Source organism: Castanea sativa, chromosome 1 (genome assembly GCF_040712315.1).
Source record: "Castanea sativa cultivar Marrone di Chiusa Pesio chromosome 1, ASM4071231v1".
NCBI classification, from domain to species: Eukaryota; Viridiplantae; Streptophyta; class Magnoliopsida; order Fagales; family Fagaceae; genus Castanea; species Castanea sativa.
In genome coordinates, this window is record NC_134013.1 from 38,723,575 (window position 1) to 38,746,136 (window position 22,562).

The 22,562-nt window shown below is 36.1% G+C and overlaps 3 protein-coding genes across 3 annotated transcripts; 1 reads left to right on the plus strand and 2 right to left on the minus strand.

Annotated features, from left to right (window-relative positions):
* Window positions 1-686: 686 nt before the first annotated feature.
* Window positions 687-1,346, minus strand: LOC142626476 (uncharacterized). Its single transcript, XM_075800309.1, has one exon. The coding sequence runs from the start codon at window positions 1,344-1,346 to the stop codon at window positions 687-689; it is 660 nt and encodes a 219-aa protein (XP_075656424.1).
* Window positions 1,347-8,157: 6,811 nt separating this feature from the next.
* LOC142618382 (profilin-1) lies at window positions 8,158-10,637 on the plus strand. Its single transcript, XM_075791303.1, has 4 exons — window positions 8,158-8,429; window positions 9,409-9,546; window positions 10,188-10,330; window positions 10,414-10,637. The coding sequence occupies exons 1-3, from the start codon at window positions 8,307-8,309 to the stop codon at window positions 10,320-10,322; spliced, it is 396 nt and encodes a 131-aa protein (XP_075647418.1). The 5' UTR covers window positions 8,158-8,306; the 3' UTR covers window positions 10,323-10,330; window positions 10,414-10,637.
* A 7,349-nt stretch (window positions 10,638-17,986) lies between these two features.
* LOC142626494 (zinc finger BED domain-containing protein RICESLEEPER 2-like) lies at window positions 17,987-19,550 on the minus strand. Its single transcript, XM_075800328.1, has 2 exons — window positions 19,484-19,550; window positions 17,987-18,666 (listed from the first exon to the last, which is right to left on the minus strand). The coding sequence occupies exons 1-2, from the start codon at window positions 19,548-19,550 to the stop codon at window positions 17,987-17,989; spliced, it is 747 nt and encodes a 248-aa protein (XP_075656443.1).
* Between the last annotated feature and the right edge of the window lie 3,012 nt (window positions 19,551-22,562).

Genomic DNA, 22,562 nt, shown 5'->3' on the forward strand with positions numbered 1-22,562 from the left:
TTGACTTACTAGGGCTTTTGGGCTAACCCCTTTGCCCTTTAGTTTTGGAGAGGGAGACCCAATGGAAAATAAATTATTTTCCATTTTGTTAGTTAGGTCCAGGCCCAACACTTTATTTTCCTTAAAGCAAGGCCCACTTGTAAATCTTCCCACGTTTGGCCCACTATTGTTCTTCTTCTCCTGTTGACTGGCGTCTCCCAGCAATATAAATGATCTCCCTTGGATTCCCCAGTCAAATCTGCCCTTGGATTCGAGGAACCTAGCTTTTCAGGGGTTAGTATCACCGTAGATTTTTCCCCTGCAGCCAATTCCCGGTCAATTTCTTGTAATCTTTCCTCAAAATCTGCCAATTGTGTGCTCTGAGGAATCAGCCCTGTGTTTTTCGTCACTGCCACATCTGATAGCCCCACATGCTTTACTGCCTCTGTCTTATCAGCCTCCATTGATGTCTCCTTATGATTTGCCATGTCGGAAATCTCGTCGGTGACGGTTGGGTTCGATGTGCAGACAACCAATAATTCTCCAGTTTTTGGTGCCGCCGGCCTCTCCCTTCTTTTCTTTGCTGCCGGTGACTGTTTGCTTCTATTCTCCATTGCAACCACAATTTGTGGCTTTTGGGAGCGGTCTGGGCCTACGCGGAGCTAAGGCCCATATTGTTTCTCGCTCCGCCTCAGTGTTTCAGTGCTTCATGCTCCTTCGATGCAGTCCTTTTCATCGTGGTTCATTTGACCACCCCAGTAATTGAAGATGGGCATCCTTTCATACCTAAAGGTTACCCAGATTTTTGATGAGCCCCCCACACGTACTAGTCGTCCACGGCATAAAGGTTTAATTGCATCAATGGAGACTCGGACGCGCATGTATTCTCCCAAATAGAAGCCTCTCTCATCCACTTTGACTTTCTCGATGATTCCCAGTGAGCTCCCGATTCGTTTTCCGGTGTCCATAGTTTGGCTCAGCATGGGAAGACCATGTATTTGTACCCAGAAAGACACCTTGTCAAAGCTCAGTTTTGTCATCGACTCGCCAGCCTCCATCTTGTGCAAGAGCAACATGTATTTGTCAAATGACCATGGGCCAAGCAACACAATTTTCTCCAAGTCATCTCTCTTTTCAAATTGGAATAAAGCCCTGTTTTCACCCAAATCACATACCTCAAAGTTCCATTCTGTCTTCCAGATTGTTTTAAGGACTCGTGCCACTAATTCCATATTTATCCTCCTTTTCATGTAGAATTTCCCAGCCAGAATAAACCCAGCATTTTGTATCGGTGGCACAATGTCAATCTCACTGGACTCTTTATCCGACAACTTCAGTCCAGCACACATGTTCGAGATCTCCTCCATGGTGTTATCCAGTTAGTCAAAACACAGAGGTAAACTTTCTACCTTCTAGGCAGAGAGAGGTGTTTGCCCTGTGGCAAGAATGTTTTCACCACTAGCGTTCACGAGGGAACCCAGTGAGAAGAGTAGTTCAATGCAAGTAGTGTCATTTGGTTTGGTTGAGAGACAGCGAATCCTTCTGTAGTTAGGCCTAAATTAAGGGGAAAAAAAAAGTGAGGGTGGGGCGTGGTGGGTCATGTTTTTGCCTAATAAATAAGATTTTTTTTAATTATTTTTTAACATTTAAAACTTTGTAACTCAATTGGTATTTTATAATGTTTTTAATAAAAATATTTAAAATTAATTATCGACATAACAAATTATTAAGACCTTTTTCCCCTCTAAAAGAAGGTAAAACCTAAAAAAGTGCATTGTCAATTACTCCATACTAGAGGTGACAATTTTTATTTATATCCATGAACCCGTCCATTACCCACCTTATTTGGATAAGTCTTAACCCAACCTATTTGAATATTTAGGTTAAATGGGTAAAGACTCATTTGGTTATTTAATTAGATAGGTCTAAATGGATAAATCTACTAATACCCATTAAATCCATCTAAAATTTAAAATTAAATAAACCCACAGAAAACCACTAAACCCAATCAAAAAAAAAAAAAAAAACCCCTTCTAAAATAAAAAACTTACATACACAATATAGCCTTAAACACTTTCCCTCAGATTTTCTAAACCAAAACATTCGGCCCTCTCACTCTCAGTGTCACTCTCCTCAAACACTTTCCCTCAGATTTTCTCAGTAACCAAAAACTTTTCCTCAGATTTTCCCTTAGATTTACTTTCAGATTCAATATAGATTGCAAGCCAGAGATCCTTCATCGGGAGCGTGAGATTGCACGCACCATTGTATATCGCGCGTTGGCAAGCTTGCCAGTTCGCCACGTCGGCCGATAACATCAGAATGGAGATGGCGGCGATAGAGAGCCCCAAAACAACAAAGAATTTGGGGAAGTAAGCTTGATTCGCATCGTCAAGGTGCTGGTAATTGACGAGAAGGGAGACATTGAAGATTAACACGATTATGCACACAACTACCGTGACGATTATGAGAGTGAGATTGAAATCTCCCATCAAAATTGAAGAGATAGATTAAGAAATTAGGGTTTCGCTTTATATATATATATATATATAATTTTTTTTTTTTTTGGGAATGTGGCTGTTGGTAGATTTGAATTTTTCTGCTTTTTTTTTTTTTTTTTTTGAATTTGGAGAAAGAGAAATGGGGAAAGCTCTAGTGAGGCGGTTTGTGGGAGGGCGTTTGACGTGTGAACTTGTGAAATTATTGTGTTGTCCTTTGAAGAATGGTTTGATGGCGTTGTAGTGTGATAGTGATGGGGGAATTTTGGTTTGGGTATTTAAGAGTATTTTGGTAATTTTGGAAGTCAGTAGGTTATTCAACTAGTTTTATAGGTATTTGTGTCATATTGGGTTAAATGGGCGGGTTACTAATTAAATGGGTTAGGCGGGTAATAGATAATTAATTTATATATAAACGGGTCATAAATGGATAAATGAGTAATTACACACCCAATCCATTTATGACCCAACCCGCCCATTTGCCACCCCTACTCCATACAAATTATAGTATGAGATTTTTACTGTTGATTTGGGAATATATCATATATGGATGAAAATCCCATGACTTGGTATCAGTTAGATTACCTCCATAGTACAACGTTTTCTCTTTCATTGATGTGGCTAAAATTTCCTGGTGATAATCACTAGTCACTACAATACTTTTTCCTGAAAGTGTACTAGCATAATGGGAATGATGTTCAAGTATATAAATCCCTAACCAATATTTTTTAGTAAACATTAAAAATCATTTTAGGATCTATATTATGGCAATAGTACGTTATCTATGTTAATTAGTTTGATTTTTAATTTATGTCCATTATTACTATTTGATGATGCACAAAAATCAATAGGTTGGAATGCTTTGGACTGTGGTGGTGGCTTTTTGGTCTTGAAAATAAAATAAAGAACTGTCAAGGATAACCGGTGTAATCCGGCCAAGAACCCTCCAACAGTTAAGTCAGTTTTCTCTCTAGAACACAAGGTTGAGAAACTGTGAATAGTAAAGATTACCTTGGGTGAATGAGACTTGCTCCTTTTATAGAGAGTTAGAAGTTAGTCTACTTGTTCGGATCTACCACCATCATGGGTGATGTGTGTGTGGTTAATAGAGAAAATGGGAAACATGGAACGGATTACGAGAAATTCTCTTCATGTTTTAGGAGTAGTGCATCATGGTCTGATTATATGAAGCTTTTTGAGAAGTTTCTCATAGAATTCACCAAGTGTCCTCTGGTCATTCATGACCCAAATTTCTCTCCAGATTTCTTTCTCCACAAATTTTTTTAGACGTGGCCTAGTCATGGATAACTACTTTGGACGAGTTGACCTTAGATTGATTGCCATCACTATTAGCAATTGTATTTTGTAGAATGTACTTTTCTTTATTCGTTTTTCACTATCTCTACTTCTTTATTTTCTAAATTCTCTTTTGTTTAATATTTTCTTACACATGAGGAGACCGATGAGTAAATAGAGTTTACTTGGGGTGGGAGGTCATAGTTGATGGACAAATTCGAGCCCCCATCATTATACTCGGTATTCGTAAAATCAGATGAATCGAACTTTGGCTATCTAATTACCAAGTTGTTTCCTTCTACAATAGAAGTATAAAACCATTCTAATTACCAAGTTGTTTCCTTCTACAATAGAACCATTCAGATTAACATTTATTTTTAGAACAAATAGAACCATTCAGATTAGCATTTATCTTTAGAACATATATTAGGTTTTAATAATATTTTGCTTGTGTCTTCAAAAAAAGGGAAATATTATTAATATTTTGTCTCAAAAATATTATTAATATTTTGCTTGTTATTTATTAACAAGCTTTTAATTATTTTCTTTTAAAGAAAGTTTCAACCTGTGACGTCCGTTCTTAATGATAACTCATTATCATTGGACCAATATATCAATTGGTTTTTTGTGTACGTAGGCAAATATTGAATTCTAAATCATTTATTTAATCATCGGAAACTTTACTAGTTGAGTTAACAAGCAAAATATTAACGAGGCACGACTATTTTTTGCTATAGAAAGAGAGAGTTGGAGTAAGTACTACCCCACTACGGATGAACTCAGTTGGGTAAAATGTCCTATCTTGGGAGGGTAATTCCAAGGTTTTTTTTTAAACTATCAAAGCCTTATAAATTAGCTTTGGGGAATGGTAACAAGAAGACCCCTTTTGATGGTAAGTGAATTTGAAAGCTAAACACTCTCCCAAAAATCAACTATTTTTTTGGAAATGCACACACTCTAGCGTTACCAGTTAATGCCAACCTTTGCTATCGGGATATCATGGAAAACCCTTGGTGTGACCTGCGTTTGCATGAAGAGGAAATTATCATTCACTCCATGAGGGATTGCCCTGTTGTGAGAAACTTTTTGGCTCCAAGCGGATGCCACTTCTTTTCAACCAAGTTTCTTCACTAAAAATTGTTCCTCATGGCTGTAATCCAACCCCTACCTCTCTTCTTCCATCCCAAATAATCTTTTTGGTTGGGATTCTTTCTTTCTAATGGGCATATGATGCATCTGGCTCCAAAGAAATAGATGTAGTTTTCAAAATGGCAATGTTAATCCTTCCCTTCTAAAGATTGTGCATATAAGAATAATTGAGTTTTCCTTTTGTGTGTCAAATCAGCAATCAGTTAGACCCCTTACCTCCATCCCTATGAGATGGGAAGCCCCTCCCTTTAATTGGTTAAATTTGAACATGGATGGTTTTGCTCTGGGTAGATTAAGGCCTACGGGTGGTGGGGGGACTATCAGGAACCACCATGGGAACTAGGTTAAAGGGTATATCAAAGCTATTGGAACAGCCAACAGCATGCAAGCTGAACTTTGGGCCGTTAGAGATGGTCTGGCCTTATGCTCTTCTTTAGCTCCATTTACACGCTGTTGAATTGGGTATTGATGCTAAAGTTGTTATTTTGCTTTCTAATAATGATGGCTCCTATGCTAACTTTGTACCAATTCTTGATGATTGCAGACAACTCATGACTCAGATCCCAGCCTTGAAAATCAACCACAGCTTTAGGGAGGCCAATGTGTGTGTGGATTTTCTAGCCAAAAAAGGGGTCTTACCGTTACCTAATTTTAATAAACAAGAACGTTTTTCGTTCTTTCATGATATCTTGCTCATTTTAAGTTCGATATGGGTCTGTGATCTATCAAACTGAAGGGAATTGAATCATCTACTATACGGGCTATAGATTATCCTAATCAAAACGGTCATATTTTTTCGATAAAAAATGGGGTCAAACTGTGGGGATACCACGGTCAAACTTGGCCAAATTTTTAGATATTGGTTAGAAATTAATTTTGGAATAGAAGGATGAAAATTATCGTTTGGGAAAAATTTGACTTAATTTGACTATCGGTCAACTTGGTTGAATTGGCCAACATGAGTGTTTTGGTCATTTTAACCTTGAATGTGAAAAACGAGATAATCCACCGTCCAATCGGGCTAAATTCCATCATTTTAAACATTCCCATAGCCCTGAGATTAAAAAGGTGATTATTGCAATTTTTGTGAAAGATAAGATTTTAGCACACAAATTGAGACAAACAAAATACAGTATCAACAATGTTATCCAAAATAATTTAAAAACTTGATTTTTTTTTTTTATAAAAAATAAAAATCACATAACATTGTAAAACCCAAAACAAAAAAGTAAATCAATCATGTCTTAATTAAAATTTATTTTTTTACCAAAAAATAAAATGAAATTAAGAAAAGTCAGTTTGCTAGTTAGACAGGTAGGTCCAACTTGGTTAGCAAAAAAAGGGTCGAGTCATAAGTCAACCCGGTTTTTACTTTGGGTAAAAAATAATTAGATTTGAATTGGGTATTTTCTTCCAAGTTTAGATTTTAAATCTACTTAGCTTTGTTTGGATTTGATAGCTCACATAATTGTTCATATGAGGAGCACTTGGGCTAAATTTGTTAAGAAACCTATCACTTAGACCCACATTTTCCCTTCCCCCTTAAAGCATTCACAGTGATGCTCTCATATTGCTATATTGTTTTTTTTAACAACCAACACCACAAAAATAAAGCTACATTGGTGGTGTTATTGTTAAATTTTTTAGCAATTGAGCTATAGTAAATTGCCATCCATGGCAGTCTACTATAGCACATAAGTTATAAAAAATAATATTCTTTATCCCACGGAAATCTCTATTTCTCATTAAAATACTGCTCTATCTCTCTCTCCTCTCCTTGGTTCTACCTATCTCTAAATTTATGGATTTTGTTTGCAACGGTTGTCGCGCCGTTGGTGACTTTCGGTCGTCGCCATTGCCATTTGTGCGTTGGTGGCTAGGTTGGGTCCAAAGGGGCAGTGGGTTTTGTTGGGTTAGGCTTATGGAGTTGTGGGTTTTTTTGGGTTATGTAGTGGTTCGACGAGGTTGTGGTTGGTTCTGTAGAGTTGTGGCTAGGTTGGATCGGTGGTTGTGATGTGTGGATGGTGATTTATGAAGGTTGTGGGTTTGTGATTTGTTTTTTGTGGGGGGTTTCAATATATAAGGTTGTGGGTGGTAGTGGTGGTGGTTTTGGGTTTGCTGGTGGTGGTGGTGGCTGGCGGTGGGTGTGGGTTTGTTGGTTCTTCCATAGAAGAGAGAGAGAGAGAGAGAGAGAGAGAGAGAGAAGAAGAAGAAGAAGAAGAAGAAGAAGAAAGAGGAAGAGACGATGAGGAAGACTAAAGGTAAAAAAAAGAATAAAGAAAGAATATTTAAACGAAGTGATAAAAAAAATGGAAACATTAATATTTGATATATTGTAAAGTAGAGACCATCGCATACCTTGGTGCAATAGTCACTCCACAACTATAAGTACTTGTGGGGTATAGGAACAAGGGCCGGAGATCAAGTCTCCAAGGGGGAGCTTCATACACATATACACACACTTATATTAGGTTAAAGTAGAATTCTATCTTGTATAAAATATATATATATATATATATATATATATATATATATTGTAAAGTAGAGTGTTAAAATAAATAAAGTAATTTTTTTTATTTATTAAATACTAAAATTTGTAGCACCATTACTATAAATGCTCTTATTCATTTTACCTATTATTCTTTCGTTCCCTTCCATCAGACCAACATAGGAATAAACTTTGTCTATATGAAAAAAATGAGGGGATATTTTTATAAGGGCAAAATTTAGATGCTGTTCTTTAAATTTTTAATTAGCTAAAAAATACATTTTTATCTTATGATAAAAAAATCATATAACAAAAATCTTAAAAGAAATCAAAAGGAAGAAATATAAGTAACAGCAACTAAGTACACATGAGCGTTTGCCCTTTCAGCAAATTTAGAAAGTTACCATTATTTTAGAAACACAAATCACCGTGATTTCAACGCTACTGCTTTATTCAGCCAAAAAAAAAAAAAAACGCTACTGCTTTTACTACTAGTGCCAGACTACAGAAGACCACAGAGATTTTGCCTAAAAGCTTATTATTATTATTATTACTATTATTACTATTATTATTATTATTATTAAGTTTTTTATGGTAAATGTTTTTTCAAAATTAAAAAAGTAGTCAATAATTTTTTAATTGTTAAGAATTTTTTTTTAAAAAATAATTAATTATTGTGTGAGGTAAGGAAACAAATTAACAAAATCCTTTTTATTATTATTATTATTATTATTATTATTATTATACAGTAGATTCCTCAGCAGACAACAAAACCAAAAGTACCCACCGAAATTTAAAGAAAAACTCTCACAAACTACAACAATATAGAAAGAAAAAAAAATCTCCTAAGCAACAGAGATAAGAAAAAGAATCTCAGACGCACAAAGTAGAAGAAGATGTCGTGGCAAACCTACGTCGATGATCATCTCATGTGCGAAATCGAAGGCAATCACCTCTTCGCCGCAGCCATCATCGGCCACGACGGCAGCGTTTGGGCCCAGAGCTCCACTTTCCCTCAGGTCCTCCTCTTTTCTTTTTCTTTTTAATTTTCTCTTGATATTTGTAGATTATTTTATATGGTTTGATGGGCTTCATGCCTAATTCCCCGATCTGAGCTTTTTTTTTTTTTCATATATTAAAATTTTGATCTTTTATTATAATTATTTTTCAAAAAAGTTTTTTGGAATTATGTTCATTTATTTATTATTTGATCAAGAAGTCAAAACAGTGGTTATAAGCTAACGAGGGGGGCAATTGTTCCTTTATTAATGTTTGGTTAGTATGTCACTATTCTCAATCTCTTTTTGTAAAATTAGTTTGAGCATTTGTAGATAAATGGTTTGCAAGGGCTTGAGCCAATTAACTCTTATAGCTCAAAAATGGTGTTGGATGCATGAGAAAGAAGGGTTCTCTTCTGTAGCATTTTCTTTTGCTTGCCTTGTGGCGTCATATATCTCTGGTGCTTAAATTCATGGCTGCAAATATTTGAATTGCTAAATTGCACAGGACAAAAGTTTTTCTCCAAACCAGATTGCAGCAATCTTCTTTTGGCTTATAACGCAACCATTCAAATGAATGTCCTTGTGTCATTTTTGTCGCATCGCATGATCCGTTAAGTCATTTAAACAAGTCACATGACTGTTAGTGTTAGATAGGTCATGTAACTAAAAGCACATATGGATGATATTTTAAATTTCCACATGACCGGTTTGAAGGAAAATTTTATCCAATTGTAAAGTTTCGAAACTCACTAAGTTACTAGCATTGATTGTAGTTATTGGGATAGAAACTATTATTATTATAATTATAATTATTTTAATAATATTATTCTTATTTTTATTTTTGGTTTCATAGATTTTAAAGCATGTGTTATTACCCTGAACGCACATGTTTTCCTCATCACAATCGCATCCTTTGATGCGTTGAATATTGGTGCTTCTTTTCTGATTTAACCATGCTTTTTTTTTTTTTTTTTTGTGTCCCTGTTGATTTATTTAGTGTAAGCCTGAAGAAATAACTGGCATTATGAATGACTTTGCTGAACCTGGGTCACTTGCTCCAACTGGATTGTACCTTGGAGGCACAAAGTATATGGTGATCCAAGGTGAGCCGGGAGCTGTCATTCGAGGGAAGAAGGTGATGAGCTCAAAACTAATTTTAATTTGACTATTGTTTGTGACCCCTACAAGTATGTTCACTTTGAGAAGCAGGTTTAAGGTGCTTATGCCGAGTGATGAGCATATTTATTTGTGTAAGTTCAACTTGGAAGTATGAAGATCAAAATGCTAAAATGTTCCTTCCTTGAATTGGTCAAAGCCCCAAAGTTAGACCACTTACATATCTATTTGAATTTGTTTTAGTTCAGCTTGGAAGTATGATTATCAAAATGATGAAAAGTTCCTCTCTTGTATTGGTCAAAGCCCCAGAGTTGGACCACTTAGCATATCATTACTGCTTCCTCAAGTAGTTAATGCATGGCTAAGTACATGCCTATGTCACCATTAAACATTTACTTTGCTTGTACCATTTTGTACTCGGCTTCATCAGAAAGTATATTATCAAGAGAAAGAGGAGGGTGGAAGAGAGGGCTTTCTTTGGAAGCTGGATAAAGTTATTATTGAACTGTTTAGCTGCGGCCCTTTATGTTTTCTCCCTGATTTTTTATCATATTGTTGTATTCTTTTTTCTTTATCTTTTGTTGATGAGTATCATATTGTTACCGATAAAAAAATAGTATCATATTGTTGTATTCTGAGTCTTTCTCACCACAATTTCAGGGTCCTGGAGGTGTTACCGTCAAGAAGACTAGTCAGGCCTTAATCATTGGTATCTATGATGAACCAATGACTCCTGGTCAGTGTAACATGATTGTTGAAAGGCTTGGTGATTATCTCATCGATCAGGGTCTCTAATTATCTTGGTATGTCATGTTATTTTGTCAAATCTTTACTTTTATACAAACAATCTAGCATTTACTGACATGTTAAAAACGATTGGTTGTAGTGAAGCAATATTACAAAGTCTTAAGAGTCATGGGAAATATGCTTGGAACCAAAAGTTTGGTGCTTGGGAAGTGATGACTATGGTCTTTCTTTGTACTCTTTTTTATGAGAAGTATTATGATGTTTTTCTAGTGAGTTATTTGGCAACATTACCGTGGATTTGATTTAATCAATGTGGTATATTGATTGGCATAAATCTATATACTCTTTAATTTTGCCCGTGTACATGCCTGCCTGTTTTAGCATTTTTAGCTGTGTTTTGTGTGGCTTCTTTTCTTGTCAAAACCAACAATTGGAGTAATGATTCATACTTTAGGAATATCGTAATATTGTGCTCCATTCTCTCATGTAATAGTGAATCTCACTAATAAATTTTATTGTAAGATTCATCATTTATATGATTTGAGGGAGTATTATAGTGCTACACTCCAGAAGCACCTAACAATTTTTCCATCTCTATCTAGTGATGACAATAAATTGGGGTTGGATCATGAGTGCCCTGTCATCTCTTCAAGATGGGGTAGTGGTGATTATGTTGAGAGAGAAATGAGTGTTTTGGAATATAGTTGAATATGTATATACAATTGCATTTATATATAGGATCGGAATAAGATAGAGTAAGTTATAGGTTAAATTATAAATTACATCCTTTGACTTTAACTAGGGGTGTGCGCAAGTCAGATTGGGCGGGTAAAGGCCAATATTTCTATTTAATCTGCCACTAGCGGGTTAGGAAAATTCCAATCCATCACCAACCTACCAAAGTCTAAATCTGGCGGATTGGTTATAAATTTTGGCGGTTTCAACTCGGCGGGTTGGCATTAACAACATTTTTTTTTATAAAAATTATCACAAACTACAATTTGTTATTGAATAATTTCAAAATATAACTAATGCACAAAATAAATTAAGGGTCTGTTTAGATACCGTTTATTGCTGAAAACTAAAAATATTGTAGCAAAATAATTTTTAAATATGTGAATAGTTCCATGAGACTTAGTTTTAAAGAAAAATTTGTTGAAAAAAGTACTTGTGGGTCTTGTGAACAGTACACGGGACCCTACAAAAAAAACGTGTGAACTGGGAAACGGACAAAACACGCTTCCTAAACTCACATTAAAAGTAGATTTTATTAAATAATCCCAATTCCAATACAAACATAGGGTCAATGAAAAAGAGATATATCTTCTCTAACAAAATTAGGCACTATCTTACAATTTAGGAAATTAAAAATTTGTAGGCTCTGTCTTACAACATAGGAAAATTAAATCAACAAATTCAAAGTCTTTACATTTTCAAAGTCACATCAAGGATTAAAAATAATAACATACCAACATAACAAATAAACTTCAAAATGGTATGCATGGTCTCAAAAGCCACAATGTAATCAAAATTAAATCCACTGAAAATAAACACAAGTCTAACAAAAGTTCTTACAGAAAAGGGACCACATCAATCAACTTCAGGCTTGGTACCACTCCAAAAATTAAGTTGACCTCCTTCAAAGCAAGTAGCAACCTAATCAATCATCCACAACATAAGATAAAATGAATGTTACTGTTATTATATTGTTCATGTCATCATTTATAATGTAATCAATCTAATCAAATTTAAGCAAATGAAGATAGAGAAAGGATGTTACCTGCCTAAGCCAAGTTCCTCAAAAACAACTAAATCAATTCTCCACATCTTTTATATTTAAAGCAACAAATTCTAAAAGAAAATTACATAAGCATGTTACTGCAATTAATCAAGACTATCTAAATAAATTATACATGAACCAACTTCAACAAATACTTTTAAAAAAAAAAAATGTTACCTGACTCAATTTCTTCATAGTTTTCTGTCATCCATAACCTCTCAAAAGTTGATTGGTATTGGTGAAGACTGCAACCAATTCTGTCCACAAATAAGAGCCTCCACCATCTTTGGAGTTAGAGAACTTTGAAATGGATCAATTACACGTCCACCAGTACTAAAAGCTGACTCAGAGGCAATTGTAGAGACTAGAGCAGCCAAGACATCTTGTGCTAATTGAGAGAGAATTTGATATTTGTGGCTATAAAGCTTCCACCATGCCAAAATATCAGATTCAGCATTGCCTAGACCCTCACAATTTTCTGTCAGAAACTTGTCCACTTCAGATTTATTCTCCGAACTTTCTGCCTCCTCCAAGTGTTTCTTATATTGAAAGGCAAATGACTTGCTAGCATCTTCGTCCTCATCATCAACATCCATCTCTTCAAAAGTTTGGCTTACGCTAGGTTTTGCAACATTAGCATTCGTATCCTTTTGAAGATAGTGCTCATATAATTTTGTTAATGTTGCCTTCAACATTTCTGTTAGTTCTTCTGTGATAGAAATCACCTTAATGGTGATGGTTTTATACAGTAGTTCTTCGAGGGAACTAGCCTTCTAAGGAATGAGAATATGAAATAGAAGAATTAGAGAGATTAGAGAGAAAAGGAGACAAAGAATGTGCTTCTGTTATTTCTGATTATTCCTCCCATTCTCACATATGTTCTCTATATACCATTCAGTTAGTTACAATCATTAGCTCATTCCTAACTGCCATCCTAACTACTGTATACAGCTGTTACCCTAACTAACTTCTTAACTAACTTCTCCATTTATCGTTGACTCAATTAACACTAAACACTAAGTCACTAACTCAATCAATTGCGCCTATCAATCCATCCCCCTTAAAAAACCTTGTCCTCAAGGTTCTAGACAGTCCTCAAGGATTCAAATAGCCTAAACACTCCCCCTATCTCAAAGAACCTTGCTTACAAGGTGAGGGAATTGATGTTGGAGTACATAAAGGGACTCTCAAGATGCATTCTCGACAGATTGCCCCTGCCACTGAACTAGGACTTCAACAATTGTATGATTCTTCAATTGCTTAGACCTTTGCTGCAGAATGGAAATAGGTTCTGGCTAAAGTGAACCTTCAAAAGCCAAAGAGGGAAGTGTAAAAAGGGGAGTAATTTGATCCCCCAACTTCTGTCTTAAACAAGAGATGTGGAATACAGGATGAATTGGGCAGTCCACAGGCAAAGCCAACTTGTAAGCAACCTCACCAATACGCTAAACAATTTGAAATGGACCAAAAATTCTAGGAGAAAGCTTATTGAAACCCTTCATCCTTAGAGAGAGCTGTCTATAAGGCTAAAGCTTGAGGTAAACCCAATCACCAACATTGAAGGACTTATCTGTCCTGTGTTGATTAGCCAAGAGCTTCATCCTAGCTTGAGCTGAAATCAAGTTCTGCTTCAAAAGAGGAATAAGCTCATGCCTAAAGCGCAAGAAGATGTCCATTGCCTCCACTTGAGTGATACCTGGAACATAATCCAAAAGCCTAGGTGGAGAGTAACCATACAAGGCCTTAAAGAGAGTCATTTTGGTAGAGGTATGGTAATTTGTATTGAACCAAAACTCTGCCAAATGCAACTAATCAGTCCAAGTATGTGGTTTGTCACTCACAAATGACTTTAGGTACTGCTCCAAGCTCCGATTAACAACTTTAGTCTGCCCATCAGTTTGGGGATGGTAAGCTGAAGACATAGCCAGCTCTGTGCCTTGCAACCTAAACAATTCTCTCCAAACAGCAGAAGTAAAAACAACCCCCATATCACTGACAATTGACTTAGGCCTACCATGTAACTTGAAAACTCCTTGCATGAAGACAACAACAACTTTAGCAGCAGTGAATGGACGATGAAGAGAGAAGATATGTACAAACTTGGTGAGCCTATCTACCACCACCAAAATAACATCATAACCATGTGATTTAGGCAACCCCTCAATAAAATCCATGCTAATATCCAACCAAGGTTTATCAGGTTTTGGAAGAGGCTGCAAGAGGCCAGCAGGTTTGGAAGTGTCACCCTTGGTACTTTGATAAACCTCACAGAACTTAATGTGGTACTTAATATCATTCATGCCCTGCCAATAAAAATCCTGCTTAACCCGATGGAGGGTCTTCAGATAACCAGAATGACTACAAATTGGGCAATTATGCACATGCTGTAGAATCAAAGGTTTCAAGGGAGAAGAAAGGCTGAGAAAGATCTTATTCTTGTAAAGAATTAAACCATTCTGAAGGGAATAACCAGCTGGAGTGAATGTGGGATCAGCAGCATGCTTAGAGAGCAACTTCTGATAAGTATCATCAGAATTGTAACTATCCCTAAGCAAATCCAACCATAAAGGACAAGGAAATGAAATGAGATAAAGTGATGTAGTCTGATCAAGACAATCAGCAAAGGATTCCACCCTAGAAAGAGCATTAGCAACCTTATTTTTTCTTCCTTTCTTATACTCCACCACAAATGAATAACCCAACAACTTTGTGATCCATTTCTGCTGTGTGGGAGTACCAATTCTTTGTTCAAGAATGAATTTGAGACTCTACTGATCAGTTTTAATGAGAAAAAGATTTCCAGCCAAATATGGTCTCCATTTCTTAATTTCCTTCACCAATGCTAGGAGCTTCTTCTCATAAGTAGATAGATGCAAACATCTTCCTTTGAGAGCTTCACTATGGAAAGCTAAGGGTCTATTATCCTACATTAAGACAGCCCCCAAACCATATCCAAAAGCATTACACTCAACAACAAAGGGTTTTGAAAAATCTGGTAGAGCTAGGACTGGTGGATTGGAGACAACATGTTTGAGTACATTAAAGGCCAAATCAGCATCAAGGGACCAATAGAAGGAGTCTTTCTTAAGTAGGGCAGTCAAGGGTGCAGCAATGACCCCATAATCCTTGATAAATTTTTTGTAATAGCCTGTTAAGCCAAGGAAACCTCTGAGAGCCTTAATTGAGGTAGGGGTAGGCCAATTCTTCATAGCTTCTGTCTTCCTAGGGTCAGTTCTAACCCCATTACCCGAGATCGAATGGCCCAAATACTCTACCTCATGACACCCAAAAACATATTTGCTCATTTTAGCAAATAACTGATTCTCAAGCAGCACATTCAAGACCAATTTCAAATGAGAAACATGCTCATCCAATGTCTTGCTGAATACTAAAATCTCATCAAAGAACACCAAAACAAACTTCCTTAAGAAAGGCTTAAAAATATGATTCATTAATGATTGGAAAGTGGATGGCGCATTTGTTAAGTCAAAAAGCATGACTAGAAACTCATAATGACCTTCATGAGTCCTAAATGCAGTTTTTGGAATGTCACTTTCCTTCATCTTGATTTGATGGTAACCAGAGCTAAGATTTAATTTTGAAAAGATAGTTGCACCACACAATTCATCAAGAAATTCATCTACCACTGGTATTGGATACTTATTCTTGACAGTGGCTTTATTAAGTGACCCATAATCAATGCACATATGCCAGCTGCCATCTGCCTGTCTAACCAATAAAACATGTGAAGAGAAAGGACTTTGACTGGCTCTAATATAGAACCTGCCTCAAGTAACTCCTTCACAATCTTCTCAATTTCAGATTTTTGTTAGAAAGCGTACCTGTAGGGTCTTTCACAGATTGGTTGGCTTCCTTCCTTCAAGATAATTTGATGTTCATGATTCCTGAGTGGTGAAAGTCCAAAAGGTACCTCAAAAACTTTGTTGAAGTCCTGGAGAAGCTGAGCTAGAGCAGGATGATGCTGCACTGTTGAGGCTACTGATGGGGTGGATACAATCTGCAGCAATAACCCTTTCTTGACAGCAGGTGTTAAAAACCTTTCACCCTATTGAAGAGAAGGCTTTGAGGGTTGTAAGCCTTTAAGAAGGACAAAAGTACCTCCATACCAGAATTGCATAGTGAGGTGTTTGAAGTCCCACTGAATCAGCCCCAAAGAATATAGCCATTGTGTTCCCAAAGCCACTACACAATCACCAAGGGGCAGTATATTCAAATCCACCTTAAAAATATGCCCTTGAACCTTAAGTGGAACCCTATAGCTAACCCCTTTAGTTCTAAGTAAGGCACCATTCGTAATCCGAACTTCAAATGTTTCTTTTGATGATAAGGGCAAATTCAATGCCAACCACATAGTCTCATCCAAAAAATTGTGTGTGCTCCCACTGTCAATCAAAATGACCATTTCTTGTTGTCTAATCCTTGCCAAAACCCTCATTGTACCTTGGGAAGGACTACCAAGTGGGGCGTAAAAAGTAATCTCAGCAACACTGCCCTTCAAATCTGTAACACCCTCCACCACATCTTGTTCCAGTCCCCCTGCATCTTCAGACTCCACTTCTTGCAACTGAACTCCAGAATTGAGCTCTTACAACCCTTCCATAAGAAAGATCCTTGGAACCTTACATTGGTGACCTGCATGCCACTTCTCCTCACAGTGAAAATATATCCCTTTTTTTCTCCTTTCTTCAATCTGTGCAGTAGGTAGTTTCTAAATAAGGAACTTAGTAGTTTTGACATCATTCCTATCATTCTTGATTGTTGGCGGTGGACCAAGAATGGAAGGTTTAGACGTATCCATCCATGGTTTGGTAGTTCTCTTGTTACTAAGGAGGTATTCTTCTTGTATCTTAGAAAGACCAAAGGCAAAATTAAGGTTTTGTGGATTTAACATCTTGATAGGCAAACAGATTTCATCCCTTAAACCACTTTAGAAGCAACTAAGTTTGTACTTTTCAGACAATTCTTTAATCCTATTAGATAAAGCTTCAAACTGAGCTTTTTAAGAAGACGCATAACTAACCTGCCTTAGTTTTGTTAGAGCTTCCATTGAATCATCATAGGCTGAAGTTCCAAATCTGGTATGCAATGCTCTCACAAATGCTTCCCAACTTGTGAATTGCCTTGTTTCCTCAGCATCTTGGAACTAGGTCAAAGCTTCATCTTCCATGTGGTAAGAAGCTAAAAGAATTCTTTGATTGATGGGTGTGTTGTACAATTGGAAGAACTGGTGAGCCTTATAGACCCAACCAGAGGGATTCTCTCCTCTGAATCTTGGAAACTCCAATCTCACTGTCTTCGGAACTTCTACAAGTGAGTCCAATTGTGTTGTCGTGGTAGTAGGAGATGAGGGTGAAGTCCTTTGTTGCCATTGATTTCCAGGATCAGTGAGTCCTTGCACAATCTCTATCAAGGTTTGTAGCACAGAAGCCATAGCATCCAATTTTTGGTGAATTCCTCGTATTTATTGTTCATGCTGGTTAGAAGTGAATGAAAGAGTGTTGTATTTTTCATTGAGAGCAACCAAGGATCGTGTTTCTGCCATGAAGACAAAATAGGCTCTAATACCAAATTGATAGAAATCACCTTAATGGTGATGGTTTTATTCAATAGTTCTTCGAGGGAACTGGCCTCCTAAGGAATGAGAATATGAAATAGAGGAATTAGAGAGATTAGAGAGAAAAAGAGACAAAGAATGTGCTTGTGTTATTTCTGATTATTCCTCCCATTCTCACATCTGTTCTCTATATACCATGCAGTTAGTTACATCATTTCCAGCTAGTTACAGTCATTAGCTCATTCCTAATTGCCATCCTAACTATTGTATACAGCTATCACCCTAACTAACTTCTCCATTAATCATTGACTCAATCAACACTAAACACTAAGTCACTAACTCAATCAATTGTTCCTATCAATTTGCCTTGGAATTCTCATAAACTTGTTTAAAGGAAAACAAGATATATCTCAATTTATGATGAGGGTCTAGCACAACAGCAATATACAACAAAAAATTGATATTTTTAACATTCTCCCAATATTTGTCATATTTCCTTCCCATGCTAGCAACCATATGCTTCAACATATTATCCTCACTTCTACTTAAAGTCAACAATTTAGATTGCACTGACACAAGTTCATGGAAAAATGCATTAGATGTGACATATAAAGAGCCTGAAAATCGCAAAGTCACTATATAAAAAAGTTTTAGAAATTGCACAAAGATTCTAGCCTTTCCCCAATCAAGCACATTAGGAGGCTCAATATTCTTTCTCCCTCTCCCTTTTCCTCTCCCATTATCATCCGCAACCTCATTCTCATCATTATCATCATCATTAAAATATGAATCAAATTGTGAGTCTTCCTCTCGTAGCCGCTCAAAAGCATTTTGGAACTTCATAGTTGCCTCCAACATCATATAGGTTGAATTCCACCTAGTTGGAAGATCTAGGCATTCTAGACTTTTACTAGGAATCTTTTCACGCTCTACACAATTCTTAAAAGCTTGAAGCCTAGATGGAGAAGGCCTAACATATCTCACATCATTTCTAATCTTAACAATTGATTCATTTTGGTCTTTTAAGCCCTCACACACTATAAGATTAACAATATGTACACAACACCTCATATGCAAAAACTCATTATCCAAAATGGTGGTCTTCCAATCCTTAGTTTTTCTTTTCAAATATTTGATGGCAGCAATCAAGTGTGATTGTAAATATCCTATCTATCCCCTACTCTTGCAAGCACTTCTCAATATGCTTACCAATTGTGACACCCTTGTGATTAGGAACAATACAAAAATTTAAGATTCTTTTATGCAAGTTCCAATCATTATCAATCCAATGAGCAGTAAGACACATATAGTTAAGATTTTGAATTGATGTCCAAGTGTCAGTGGTTAGGCATACTCGTTGCTTTTGAAATGCTTTTTTCAATTTTTTCTTCTCTTCATAATAAAGATTTATACAATCACGAGCAACAGTGGTGCGACAAGGGGTATTGAACCTAGGTTCCAAAACCTCAACAAAAAACTTAAAAGTCTTCCTTCTCTACATGCCTAAAAGGTAATTCATCAACAATTATCATCTTTGCTTGGGCATTCCTAGCAATTTTTTCACTAAACGCCGCTACTTTAAGAGTGGATTGCCCTTCTTCTTTTTTAAGAAAACAAAGTATCTTTTTTTTTTTGTCTACGACCTTATAAGGGGACGTGGGGCATTGGTAATAAAGATAATTCCATAAATTACTAGTCCCATTCCTTTTCCCACGAGACCCATAGTCTTTACCATAGTAATTACATGATGCTCTAGGGTTATTAGGATCACAATCACCCATCATTGAAAAGTGATCCCAAACTTCAGATTTTATTTCTTTTTAGGACGCTTAGGAGGAAGTGCATTGGTATTACCTGTGGTTGAAGACTCAGGTTTGTCATTGGGTTTGTCATTGTGGGCACTAGATGTCCCACCCTCCATCACCTATTAAAAAAAATTAGACAAAGACAAAGAATTAAATGAACTATATTCTTATGTAATATATAAAATATTTAACTTGAATATACAATGAACTTGCTAGAATGGATTTACTTGTAATATTATAACACATTTTATAATATATAAACGGATCAATTGATAGAAACTGAAATAAAAAGACAAACAAAGATTAAACAATATAAGACAATAAAGCAATTACATACCTTTGTGGCTATTGGTGACAAATTGAAATGATAAGAAATAGGCTTAAAAAATGTTAAAGAAAGAGGAAGGGAAAGGCAGTGGGCCGTGGCTAATGGTGAAAGCCAAAAGTGAGAGGTATATAAATACAAAGTGTATACTCAATATATACGGTTGAAATAAATGAGATGGGTGATAGGTAGGGGTGTTTAGGGTTTCAATGTTGACTTTTTAGATTTTGTATAAGGAATTTTTTGAAGGCTGGTTCTGTTTAGGGTATTGATTATTAATTAGTTGTAAAAATTTATTAGGTGAATTTATTAACTTTAAATACTTAACAATCCAAGCGTTGGCATTATGTCTTTGCTTGCCTGTTCCTTTACCTTTACTCAAACCTGTCAACGTCAAAACCCTTATTTCTCTATCCAGCTGTCTTTTCTCTTTAATACTATCCTTGCTCTATCTACCCTTCCTCTTTGACTCCTTTAGCTTTGCATGTTCTGTTTGTGTTTCACTTTAATCCTTCTTCCTTTCGTTGTCCTGTCCATTCCCATGGACTTTTGTTTGCTTGTGCCTAGTTGACATTTTACTTTCTTTCCCTATCCTTCTGACTCCTTTTCTTTCCTTCTTTGTCATCCCTCTTTTCATTCTTCCTCTTCTGTTTTGTTCGCTACATGCAACTTTTTTCACTTGATCTTTAGGTTTCTCATGGATGACCCTTTTAATTTTAGAGATTTTGGTTGGACGGAAATTAGTGGATCTAATTCTAGTGCTGACTTGTTTGCTAATGAAGTGGAGTTTGACTTCCACTTTGGTGATGATGAAGAAATTCATTTTGCCCGTCATGGACCTGTCGTATATAGAACCTGATCATGATGAAGTCTCAATTCAGTAGGAATTTTGGAGCCTCTGTGCCATTGGTTTCATTTTAGATTACAGGAAATTCTCTGTCCATCATCTCCAACAAGTTATTAACTCTACATGGCGGCTTAGAGGTAATGTGACGATCATCGGAAGGGATTCATACTTCTACATTTTAAGATTTGAGCATGTCAATGATCTAAACCATATCTATTTGTAAGGACCGTGGGCTGTGGATGGGGCTTTATTTATTTTGGATAAGTGGAGGCCCAATTTGGTGATAGAAAGGCTTTAATTAAACTTTGTTTCGATTTGGGTCCAATTGCATGGACTGCCTTTGGAGTACCAATACTCGGATTTGGCTGAAAGGATGGGGCATGTTATGGGTATATTTGAGCGTGTAGATTGTGAGGAAAACATTCCTTGTAATATAAGATTTATGTGAATTAGAGTTAGGATCAACATATGGATGCCTGTTGTTTCAAGTTTTGTGCTTCGTCTAGATGATGGTTCAAAAATTTGGATTCAGTGTTGTTGACACCCCATTTTGCAACCAGTATTTAACCTCACATGGAGGGTAAAAGGGTAATTTTGTCTTGAAAATATGCATCTTGATTCTAGTCATCAGATCCTTAATCTCATTTCACCAAAATAATCTTGATATTGTAACAATCAAATCGACTGGTCATAAGCCCTAATCGGACCATCAGATTGAAAGTTATCATCAAATCAAGTTTTAATGACTAAGATGCACTATCACAAATTGAGTCTGACCATATGTGATTATGAATAATTGATTTCAATTGGTAATATGTATAATCAATTTGAGATCAATGATATGTCATAATTTGATTGGTTAGGACTACATTTTATAGTAGGGTTGCACACACCTAATTAACTAGATAGTTAAACATTAATTATTCAATGAATAATTTGAGCAATTACCTTTTAATTAGAGTAAATTTGGGATCAATTAAGTCTAAAATGAGAGTGATTGGAGCCATTTAATGTTAATTGGGAGCTAATTTGGGACCTATTAATGCTAATTGTGCTAAAATCATTTTCTAACAAATGACCTCTGCTCACCATTTTATTGATATCTCTCAGAATATTTTGAATCTATGAATGAGGTTAATTTTCTCAGAAACTAGACATCCGGGGCTTTAATTTGAGTACAAGAACGAGACAATTCCGATTAGAATTGAGTCAGATATGATTTTTCGAAGTTGGCTCTACATGCTGTTACAGCAGCTACATGAAAACCGAATTTTAGCTTGATCCTCACTCCCACCAATCTTTACATTTAATGCTCCAGATTTCTCCCAAGGCTAAAATAAGGTCTAGGTTCATGATTCTTTGTCAACCCTCATTAATGGCTTTCCATTCATATTTCCTCCACCACTACTATATAAATCCCCCCTCTCCTTCATTCCAACAAAAAAACCCTCTCTCTTCTCCTCTCTTGAGTTCTAGGAAGTTGAGTAGTCTTGTCATATCTTGGTCTTATTGAGACTCAAGGTATTGAGTGAGACTCACTCTTCCTCTCCTAACTCTTCTTTTCCTCCACCCTTAGGACCTTCCTCAAGAGTCTCCTCATCCACCATATGGATCTTGCATGAAGGTATAATCCCTTTCCCTAATTGTTTTTTTGTGTTGCCATGATGAGAGTTTAAGATTAAAGCATGATAATAAAAAACATGTTTTTTTTTCATAATTCTTTCAAATTCTTGAATCTAGGATATCACCATACACACACATTCACTAGAATTTATTTTTCAAATCCAAATGAATGCTTAATAAATCGAATTAGGGTTTATCACATGCACACACTTCAAATTCAACATGCAAATTAATTGATAACATATTGGATGATATGATATGAATGTTGGCCACCATAGTCTAGAAGACCGGTTTCACCAGGCAAGGTGGGTGCCTAACACCTTCCCACCTTGT